The 12,128-nt window shown below is 39.9% G+C and overlaps 1 protein-coding gene across 1 annotated transcript in view; it reads left to right on the forward strand.

The window, feature by feature from the left end:
• Positions 1-12,128, forward strand: part of LOC140493662 (protein inscuteable homolog) — a 422,044-nt gene that overhangs the window by 358,292 nt on the left and 51,624 nt on the right. The window contains exon 8 of the mRNA XM_072592362.1: positions 1,113-1,284. Coding sequence (XP_072448463.1) covers positions 1,113-1,284 — 172 coding nt within the window. The remainder of the gene's footprint in view (positions 1-1,112; positions 1,285-12,128) is intronic.

Genomic DNA, 12,128 nt, shown 5'->3' on the forward strand with positions numbered 1-12,128 from the left:
GACGTCAGGCTCACCGGTCTATAGTTCCCTGGCTTTTGTTTATCACCTTTCTTAAATAGTGGCACCATGTTAGCCAACCTCTACTCTTCCAGACTATCGATGATATTTGTATCACTGATAGTCTTTCTAGACTATCGATGATACAAATATCTCAGCAAGAGGCCCAGCAATCATTTCCCTAGCTTCCCATAGAGTTCGAGAGTACAACAAACCAGTATCTGGCAGAAACCTAGGCACTTCCTCCTTTGTAATATGGATGTTTTTCAAGATGTCACCATCTATTTCCCTACATTCTGTATCTTCTATGTCCTTTTCCACAGTAAACACTGATGCAAAATACTCCCCCATCTCCTGCGGTTCCAACAAAGGCTACCTCTCTGGTGCTTTTTAAAACCCTACCGAAGCCACACTTTAAACCGTTCCCCTCCCCGCCCATTTACTTCATTCTGAGTGAACTATACGTCGAAGTGAAATCAGACAGGACTCTTCCACATATAAAGTGGTGGCAATCTGGAACACCTTTCTCCAGAAGCTTAAGCGAATAATATATTGATTGAAATTTTGAACATTGACTTTGAAAGGCTATATTTAGGTAAGAGTGTTTAGAGATCTGGAGCAGAAGCGGGCAGTGGGATTGAGCTCTATTACAGTAGTGGGACATTCTGAGAGCTTGAATAGCCTACTGCTTTCCTCTGTACCTTTCCTGCTTTTGTGGATTTCGAGTGAATCTGATGGATTAGTAGTAAATATTCTTGAATTATGGGCACATTTATTCTTACAACAGATGCTTGATCTATTCACCTACTATCATAATATCTTTGTAGATTTTTTAGGATTGTATATGTGAACCAGCCTTTTTAGTCCATCATTCGTGTTTAGCTTTCAGACAATGTCCAGTAGTGAAAATCAAGATGCACTCTATTGCGCAGCCTTCTGTGTATTTCTATGTTCCAATTCCTACTAACTATGTCCTTTCAGAGTTAATAAAAGCTGTATGTGGGTTTGAACAGTCAACTCTATTACTCTCTGCTGTGACCGTTGAAAAATGGAGTACTGAGTGTGGCTTAACATGTGCACTTTTTAATTATTTCTTGATTGTCTTTATCTTTCAGGTGGGTGGTGTGCTGTGCTTGGCTGATCTCCTCACTAATGAAAGAAATTCTGAAGCCACTCGTGCAGAAGCTGCAGCAGTGGTTTCACAAATTACATCTCCACACGTCAACTTCACACAGCATCTCAGCAGCTTCTTAGAGAACATGGAGGACATAGTAACAGCACTTATCAGTGAGTATCCCTCAGGCACAGTGAATGATGAAAAGCTAATCTGAGAGAAGCAAGTTTAACTTTAAATGATTTCCTATAGGTAATTTAATTTGCTTTACTTTTGTTTCTAATAATGTATAGTGCAGTGGTAGCATTCCCATCTTGAGCCAGAAGACCTTGGTTCAAGTCTTACTTACTATCAGCCATATATTATCACATCTCTGCAAAGATTGATTAATAATATTTGTTCCAATTAAGCATAAATGAAAAGAAATGTGGTCCTAAGAAGCCACCTGTATGGTCCTGTGCCCTGAATATTATCGAGGGTCTAGGAACATAATGTAGAAGTCGAATGGTGTCTTTTCAGTGTCAGAAGTGCATTTTTCACAAAACATCCACTGGGTTTTTGCATTTGTACGGTTTCTCCATTAAATCTTCAATTTCATGTTTCGTTTACTGGTTATGTCTGATTAATACACATGCCATTGAACTGAATATCTTACTTTAAAAAAAATTAAAATTGGACAATAAAGGTGACTTTTGCATTGATGGTATATCACATGCTGTGTGAGGATAACTAGTGAAGATTACACCTCTGTCGTAAATTCTGTTTCTGGAAATGTTTAAAAATAACAACGCCATTCTTAGTTCTTTTGTCACACTAAAGTCAGCTCAGAAGACGTTTGAATGTATGAATTCTCTCAAATCCAACCTCATAAATGCGTATTTTCCATCATGAAATACCTTTGGTGAGCATTTGCTTAATGTTTTCAGGATGTCGCAACTCTAAGTAATTCAGCTTTTACATAATTGATTTAAGCACTATTTAAAATATTTAATAATGTGACTTAGGATAGAACAAATAAATTCTTCCTTAAGTTGGCTGACAAGATTGTATTATGTGCTACTGAACAGTTATGCAAAATAGACATAGATGGTGACTGGATGTTGACTTTAATATGGAAAGGATGATTTTAGTCTGAATTAATAAACATATTCCCTGTGATCTTCAGCAATAATGCCCTTCCCATGCTATTATCATGATGAGACAATCAAGACAAGACATGCTCCAGTGCATTACACTGTCAGTTTCTTCCATTAGTTTTAGATTAAACAGAAATATCCTCAATCCTTTTGCTCGTGTTACAAAGATGCTTTATGTTTAACATTTTTTTGGAATTTAAATATTGAAGGATTATGGAAAATGAATTTATTTTCATGCACCTGGTGTTCTTTAAAAGAGATCTCTTGAAGTTCAGTGCGGACATTGGGTATTTTTAAAAAAGCAAGACTTCCTGCAAAAAAATGTGACTAGTGATAGCTAAAGGCTTTGCTCTAGACTCTGCTGTAAATAGCTGGGATTGTTTTGAACAGTGACTGGCTTAGAGAGGTTTTTTTTTATCAAGTTCAGTTGGAGGGGACTCTGCTAGGGGCAAGCTCAGTTAGAGGGAAGTTGGCTAAGAAGTGCTTTGCCAGTAGCAGTAGTGGACTCTCCCTCTTTATGGGTATTTAAGCGGGCATTGGATAGGTATATGGAGGATAGTGGGTTAGTGTAGGTTAGGTGGGCTTTGATCGGCGCAACATCGAGGGCCGAAGGGCCTGTACTGCGCTGTATTGTTCTATGTTCTATGTTCTAAGAAATGACCCAGTTTATTTTATCCATTTCAGAAAACTCTCTTCTTGAGTTAAGGGCGAGACTTCTTTTTTCTTTTGAAAAGAATACTTATATGATCTGTGACTTAACCAGTAACTTGCAATGAAGAGTTAATACATCAGGATCTGACACCACAGAGCCATGACTGAGGTAGGGGCAGGGCTGGCAGTTCAATATTCCATAGTATAGAGTCATTGAGCAAGAAAGGGGAGATATAAAAGAGGAGGTGGTGTCATAATATTGACCCAAGACTTTGTCACTGCAAAAAAAGAAGGATGATATATTAGAGGGTTTCCTCAAATAAGGTCATGGGGTCGAACTTAAAGAGTAAAAAGGGGCATTCACTTTGCTAGATTGTATTATAGACCTCCAAACAGTGTAGGACAGGTATGAAGATAGACATGTAGGCAAATATCAGTGAAGTGCTCAAAAAAAGGGTAACAATAATAGAGGCGTTCAGCTTCTACAGTATACTTTGGGGTAGGCAAAGTATGAGAGGCTTAGAGAAGGCAGAATTCTTACAATGTGCCTAGGAAATCTTTCTACACTAGCACATAGAAAGTCCTGTGAGAAAGGGACTGGTGTTAGACCTACTCTTAAGGAATGTAGGCAGACAAATGGTAAATATAGCAATAGGGGAGCATTTTGGTGCGGTGATTGGATTAATGAAATTGCATTTTTAATGTATTTTTCAAAATCTTTAAGCATTTGTTATACATAAATATTTTGGTTTGTTCTATTTTATGTTAATTTGTTTTGTGGAAAAAAAACTTGCAAACTAAATCTGCAGATTGTATGCTTAAGTTTCTATGGGAAACAACTTAATTAAAACCCCCCAAAAAATGATATATGATCTGTCATACCGGATCTGAGTCTGGGATCTGATGTGTCCAGTGGTAATGTCATTTGAGGTCGTAGTATTATGATAAGGTTTAATGATTAACCTGTATTTCTATAGCCATAGTGATTTCTTTAAAAAACTATTTGGCAGGGCGAATTCCTGGCGAGTAATACATGTCTGCCTTCCTTATGTGAATTTTATGAATAAACTAAGTAAAATAATTGTGCATTGTCTTCAGGTAGAACATTCTGGAATGGATTTTTTTTTTGGATTTAGGGAAACCATCCATAAATTGAAGAAAGCTTTTTTAGTTTCTGTTATTGCAGACATCTTAGCTGGAGATGAGTGTGTAAAACAGTTATGTCTGAAGATAGTTTAGAATTGTCAAGAAATTGATTACCTCAGTTTAAGATACAAATTCCAGATTAGTGGTGTTTGGTTAAAACCCTGAAGAGATTTTTTTGAAGCTGAGAAATTCTATACTGAGTTATATGAAGGCTCAAGGAAGGAGCTATCAGATCCATAGGGATGGGAATGGAAGCATCTGTTAATTATAACTCTGTGTGATAGAGAAGGAAGTTGTCTCTCTGACATGAGAACTGCAAAGGAATGCAGTTTTTAAATCCCAAAACATTTACTATATGTAAATTAAAACAAAAGAATGGGAATGCTAAAGATCTGAAGTAAAAACAAAATGTGCTGAGGAATCATTAATGCAGTTTCTCTTTTCACAGATGCTTAATCTGAGGTGTTTTTCTAATACTTTTTATTATAAATAAATAGGCTGTTTATTTAATGTATTCTCTGTTTGTTTTGTGTAACATACTCCTGTTTTATTGTTAAAATCAAATCTGCAGCATTGTGTCTTGGCATTTCTGTGAAAACCAAACAAAACAGAATATCATCTATCAAACTAGATTGCAGTTTGGGAACTGACATGTTGAGTAATATCATCAGCTGGGATCATTTGGCTGATCTAAAATTGTTGTGTGGGAGATTGTAGATTTAAGTCTTGATCTCCATGCACTATCCTACTCTGCTCATGGCCAGATGGAATGTCTCATTTGTAATGCTCTTTATGGAATTGCTTGAAAGTGAGTAACTTTGTAAAATTGAGATTGGATACCTCAATTCATTAAGTTTTGTATATGTTATGGCATGGTGAGAGAGGAATAGAGATAGTTCATCTACTTGACCAGGTGCTTTGGTGCAAGTTGATATTCGTAACACCATGGAACTATATTCTGAACATATGTTTGGGTTCTTTGCTTATTTAAAAGAAACATATGTTTGGCATAACTCCAGTTCTGAAGATAATTTCAATTACAAATGTGTCTATTGAAGAGGGTTGGTGAAGATTTAACTCACATTGAGCAACATAAGTTTGACATTTGAACTAGTGAGATAAATTCTTTGCTTTTTCACCTGACATTTTCTATATAAAAGCATACATTCCCAGTTGATGTGATTTGTGAGATGGTAGTAGATAGTACTAGAGAATCAACAGATTTGAAAATACATTGATGAGAAGTAAATTAGGCTTCAGAAATGCAGTTACATCTGCTTCAATAAAAATGTTAATGTTATTCTGTCCTCAGTAGACTGGGTCCCATGGAAGGTGTAAGGGGGGGGGGGTCTGTACTGAAGAAGGTTTTTGATCACATAGCTTGCTGGCATGTATGAAAGTGTAGGACTCAATGGCTTTCAGACATTCTTTATCTGTCCAGTTTGTTGAGAAATATTAAGCCAGTACACTATCATTTTGCATGTGTACACAGCAAGGTAAGCATTTCACTTGAACTGATAAAAAAAATGATTTTGTCTGCATTTACTGATTGAAAAGAAACATGTATAATATGGAAAAATTAAGGCAAAGAAAGAGTTTAGTGGGCAGACCCATTGCAATACAGCCTGCACTTCTGAATAGTTTTTTAAAAAGATACTAATTGTTGACCTTCTTAGGAAAATATTTTGAGTTTAAAATGCTAATCCTTGTTTTCCAGTGATTTACCCCTCCTTAACTGTAAGTCCTTTCGGCCCCATAGCTTTTTGAAATACCTATGTTCCTCAAATTCTGATCTGTTGCATATCCCTGATTTTAATCACTCCACCACTAGCATCCTTCATCAACCAATTTCATAAACCCTAGATTTCCCTCCCTAATCTTTTTCTTCAATTTGTACCTTTACAGTTACAGTAAAATTTACCCCCTTGACCACAAGCTTTGGTAAGCAACTCTAATATCTCCTGTGCAACAAACAGTATAGAAGCAAGATGATGGCTGTGTAGTAGCATCAGAGATTGTCTACTCCAACGACTTTTCACTTTCTCTGCTTTGGCTCAATGTTTCCATTTATTATCTTACCCTTTTTAACTTCTTCGGTGGAAGGAGTCTTCTCCTGGCCCAGAGAAAGTGAGGACTGCAGATGCTTAAAAATGTGATGCTGGAAAAGCGCAGCAGGTCAGGCAGCATCAAAGGAGAAGGAGAATCGACGTTTATGCCCGAAATATCGATTCTCCTTCTCCTTTGATGCTGCCTGACCTGCTGCGCTTTTCCAGCTCACATTTTTAAGTTCTCCTGGCCCAGGCCCAGTGAGGAGGAGCTTTCCAGCTCAGTGTGGTGGTCTCAGCTTAGTCTGACAGTCTCCCATTGTGGCGGCCTCATCTGGAGGGGCAGTCTCAGTTTGGCGTGGTGGTCTCTAGGTTTGGCCGACTTGTCCCAGTGTGGAGGCTTCTTTAGTGTGGACATCTTCTTTGGCAGGCACTTCCGAGTATTCCAACTGCACAATCTTATCCAGTCCCAGATTGGAGATCTTGTGCCGACATGTAGCATTGAGATCTCATCCTGGCATGGAAGTCTTGTATTCCAGCCTGGAGCAGTGGTGTCCTGTTGTGCCAGCTTTGTCCTGGATGGGCAGCCTAGGGTTGGCATGGTAGTCTCCAGGTTTGATGGTCTTGTCCTGGCATGGAGGTCTCATCGGTGTGGAGGCCCTCCCCAGTAGCAGCTTCCTCATATTCCAGCATTCATCATCTTAATCGACTTTCCCTGAAGTGAAATCGATCTGAGCTGAACTCTCTCTTAATTTTTACTTTCTGCTTCTTATCTATGATTTTGGTTATAAATACAGGTATTGTAGTATGGCGACTTATCAAACTTTTAACTGCTTCTTTTTGTAATGTGTGACAATAAAATGCTGTTCTATTTTATTGCTATTCTATTCTGTATAATTCTGTGTGATAATGCACTTGTGAAGCATTTCATGGGATTTTGCTCTGTTTAAAAATACCTTATAAATGAAAGGTGTTTGTTTTGCCTTAAATAAAGTTAGTCCACAAAAATACTTGATCAATTGGCTTAGACGCCAATTTTTTTTAGAACATTTATGATAAAGTGGGCTGAATTTATCTCCTCTTGACACCTAGGGCAGGAATTGAATTGCATTGAACTGAATTGAATTTACTGTCACGTATACTGAGGCACAGTGACAAGCTTTGTTTTGTGAGCAATACGGACAGGTCAAAGAGTTAAGTAGCATAGATAAATAAATAATAGGTAAAGAGCGGCAAAAACAAAAACACAGGTACAGGCAAATGTTAAGTGTTTGTGAGACCATTCAGTATTCTAACAACAGTAGGGTAGAAACTGTTGCGAAACTAGCTGGTGCGTGTGTTCAGGCTTCTGTATCTTCTCCCCGATGGTAGAGGCTGTAGAAAAACATTGCCAGGGTGGGATAAATCTTTGAGAATGCCTGTGGCCTTTCCTTGACAGTGGACCTGGTAAATGGATTTTATAGATGGGAGGTTGTCCGGGCCGAGTTCATCACTCTCTGTAACCATCTCCGATCTTGAATGGTACAGTTGCCATACCAGGTAGTGATACATCCAGACAGAATGCTCTTGATGGCCCACCTATAAAAGTTGGCAAGGCTATTCGCCTTCATGCCAAACTTTCCTCAGATACCTGAGAAAGAAGAGACATTGTTGGGCCTTTGTAACCAGTGAGTCCACATGAAGAGTCCAAGAAAGCTTGTTGTGGATGACCATTCCCAGGAGCTTGACACTCTCCACTCATTCCACCTCTGTACTGTTAATGGGTAGGGGGACATGAGTAACAAACGTTGAACGTCAATAATGAGTTCCTTGGCTTTGCTGACATTGAGAGCTCGGTTGTTCTCGGTGCACCATTTTTGTAGATCTTCCACCTCTTGTCTGTAATCTGTTTCATCGCCATCTGAGATTCGACTGACTATGGTGGAGTTATCAGTGAACTTGTAAATGGCATTAGTCTGGTATTTAGTGATGCAGTCATGGGTATATAGTGAGTACAGTAGGGAGCTGAGTACACACCCCTGGAGGGCTCCAGTGTTGAGTGTTAGTGAGGATGAAATATTGTTCCCAATCTTCACTGATTGTGGCCTGCGGGTCAGGAAACTGAGGATTCAGTTGCAGAGAGTGGGGCTTAGTCCGAGAGCATTAAGTTTAGTAATCAATCTCGAGGGGATAATAGGCTAAATTGTAGTCAATGAGTAGGATTCTTACGTAGCTGTTCTTTGTGTAAAGATGTTCTAGGGAGGAGTGAAGGACAAGTGATATGGCATCTGATGTGGATCTGTTGGTCTGATAGGCAAATTGGAGTGGGTCAAGAGTGGTGGGGAAGCTAGAGTTGATTAATGCCATGACCAGCCTTTCAAAGCACTTCATGATCACTGAAGTTAGGGCCACTGGGCGGTAGTCATTGAGACATGCTGCATGGGCCTTCTTAGGCACAGGGATGATGTTGGCCCTCTTGAAACAGGCAGGGACAGTGGCCTGATGCAGGGAGAGGTTGAAGATGTCCAAGAAGACCTCTGCTAGCAGATATGGGCATGCCCTGAATGCACGGCTTGATACTCTGTCTGGTCCCATCACTTTCCTTGGATTCACATGTAGGAAAACTGATCTGACCTCTGATGCAGTGACTGTTGGGATAAGTTCGTCAGGACTTGTTGGAATAGGTGTTACCTCTCCACCGAAATTCATAGCATAGAAGGCATTGAGACGATCTGGGAGGGATGTGTCATCATCTGCTCTCTTGCACAGCCTCTTTTTAGAACCTGTGATGTTATTTAGTCCTTGCCATAGTCGCCGGGTATCTGTCTGGGTCTCCAGTTTGGATCAGTATTGGTTCTTGGCTGTCTTAATGGCTCTGCAAAGGTCATACTTGGATTCCTTATATTTGAGTGGGTCTCCTGATCTGAGGGCCTCACACCTAGTTTTTAGCATGTTCTGTATGTCCTGACTCATCCAGGGTTTTGTCTTGGGGAACTGGGTATGTAGCCTTCCACATGCTTTCTGGTAAAGTCTGTGACGGTGATGACATACTTTTCTAAGGTACCTGCGGACTGTTTGAACATGGCCCAATCAGCTGATTCCAGACCGCACCAGAGTTGATCCTCTGCTTCCTCTGACCAGCACAGGACCTGTATTGGCGAGGAGACCTCCTGCTTGAACCTTTTCCTGTAAGCTGGGAGAAGGAACAAGGCATTATGGTCGGAGTTCCCGAAATGAGGGAAGGGGATGGAGCAGTAGGCATCTTTCACAGTAATGTAGAAGTGGTGTAAAATATTTGGGCCTCTGCTTGGATAGGTAAAGGTACTTGAGCAACACCTTCCTTAGATTGGCCTGATTGAAGTCACCAGTTACAATAAACAGGACCTTGGGGTGTTCCGTCTTCAGGGTGTTAGTGGTGGAGTACAGCACATCCAGAGCTTCCTCAACCTTTGCTTGCGGTATGTACACAGCAGTTAGTATAGCAGCAGTAAATTCCTGTGGTAGATAGAAGGGGCGGCATTTGATGGTGAGGAATTTAAGGTTTGGGAAGCAATGGCTGCCCAAGGTTGCAATGTCCATGTTGATTAAAAAGCAAATGCCTCTACCCTTTGTCTTACATAAGGACGCTGTACAGTCCATATGATGGATAGAAAAACCATCAGCCTGAAGTGCAGTCAGGAACGGATGGGTTGAGCCAGGTTTCTGTGAAGCAAAGTGTGCAGCAGTCCTGCAGTTCACGCTGGAAGCTGAGCAATGACCTGAGTCCACTGGTAGCTGGAGGCTTCTGTTAATCTAATGGGATTTTCTTGCTCGACTCTCATTCACTATTCACATAAGCTCCTAATTTGTGCAATATCCTTTTATGCAGCACCCTGTTAAATGCCTTCTGGAAATCCAAGTGTAATATGTGGGCTTCTCTTTATCTGCATCACATATTACTCCTTCAAAGAGCTCCAATAAATTTGTTAAACATTATTTTCCTTTTACAAAACCATGCTAACACTTCATGATCAACTTGAAGCTTCCAATTGTGCAGCTGTACCTTAATAATTCACCTCAACACATTCTCTATCAGATATCAAGCTAACTGGTCTAACGCTTCCTGTTTTCCAACTCCCTTCCTTTCTAAATGACAAGTTTATTAGATTACTTACAGCCTTCGGCCTAGCAAGTCCACACTGACCTCCAAAGAGCAAACCACCCAACCCCATTCATTTACCACTTCACCTGACACGAGAGGCAATTTAGCATGGCCAATTCACCTAACTGGCCCATCTTTTGACTGTGGGAAGAAGCCATTGCACCCAGAGGAAACCCACACAGACACAGGGAGAACATGCAAACTCCACACAGACAGTTGCCAAAGGTGGGAATTGAACCCAGGTCTCCGGCACTGTGAGGCAGCAGTGGTAACCACCAGGCCACTGTGCCACCCCACTATGTTATTTTCTAGTTTGCTGTAACCTTTCTAGAATCTAGGAATTTTGGAAAATTAAACCACTTCACAAAAGTAAGCCAGCAGTCACATGCCACTAGTTTGAAATCCAAACTCTTAAAAGAACTGACATTGACAAATATAAATCGCACACTTGTCACAACTCAGGAACCTGTCAGCTCTATCAATGTTTGCTAGAAACTGCTTCCCTGGTGGTTGCAAATTTATTATTTTTTTCTCTCCAATCCACCTCTTTATTTATAGGTATTACTGGGATAGTTTTGTATCCTCTGTAGTGAAGAGAGAAGCAAAATGTTTATCTATTTCCTTACCATTTACCATTAACTCTATCTTCTCACTGTCTAGAGGACAAATACTGATTTTACTTATACTTAGGTTTTTTGGATAGATCTGGAAACTCTTGCTATCCACCTTACATATCTATCGAACCTGCTTGTTTTTAACCTTCATTTCTTAGAGCCATTTAGTTGGAACTTCTTCTATGATATCTTAACAGAAAATATACTTTGTTATTATCAAAGAAAATTATAGAAGTCCACCTTGAATGTTAAATCACTAAGAATAGTGTAATGGACAACCCTAACAATTATGGTCTGATTTATGTTGGGTATAAGAATTGGAAGGCCATAGCAAATGACAGACTGCCCTCCACAACTCCTCCATCCTGCCCCGAGCATGATGCTCATGAGATGTTAACTCCTGGTCTCTATTTTCATTTCCCATCTTTGACTTCTGTCGAGAGTGGCACTATCGCTAGCAATGCAGGGCAAGGGTATAGAGATCCATATTTCAGAGATTGAATAGGGATGAGGTAGATGCTTGAAAGGTGAATCCCATATGGTCCTTGAGGGTTGCAAGGAACGCATCTGTTCCTCCTGCACCAAGAAGTATTTTAATTTAAAAAAACATTGGGGGCCTGAGTCCTTGCTGCCTCCAGCTCCTGCACTATTGGTTCTGTAACCCTCATAGCGTTGCTGAATGCCAAAAGATCAATTTCAGTTCTGAAATTTTCAGTTGAATTTCCAGGAGCTTAACAAAAGAAATTTTCACAAGACTTTTTTGTCAAGAAGTGGTTTTCAACTGAGAGGCCTATCTCGCATGTTAAGATTATACCCTAGCTATTTCTGGACTCTCTACCAGAGGAGTTCCTTTTTTCTCTCTCTATTCAAGAACCTCATATAATTATCTGAAACACCTTATTTAGATCCCCCCCATGCACCCCCAAAGCTTACATATTCAAGTCTATACAAGGCAGCAGAGCAACATCATAGGAGATCTCACTACGATGTTGCTGATATTAGAAAGTTGCTTGAAGGCCAGAAACAGTCAAATTGCCTGTTAGTTCTTGCCCTGTTGCTGTGATAGCTTCTATTTTTGTATAATTGTCTGCCGGTCAAAGTTTTTTCTCTGTGTGATCAGTTGTTGCAATGCTTCTAACAGAAAGGCATCCTCAGATCAGGGTAATGCATGGTATAGTATCTTTCATGCCGTCTTTTATTGTGTAGTCGTTAGATGCATCACCTTAAGTTTCAATTTGTATTTTCCACTGTTCATTTGAGACCTAAGAAGACACAAACCTGAACAAATGATTCATATGAAATGGG

The sequence above is a fragment of the Chiloscyllium punctatum genome, chromosome 22, assembly GCF_047496795.1.
Source record: "Chiloscyllium punctatum isolate Juve2018m chromosome 22, sChiPun1.3, whole genome shotgun sequence".
Taxonomy (NCBI): domain Eukaryota; kingdom Metazoa; phylum Chordata; class Chondrichthyes; order Orectolobiformes; family Hemiscylliidae; genus Chiloscyllium; species Chiloscyllium punctatum.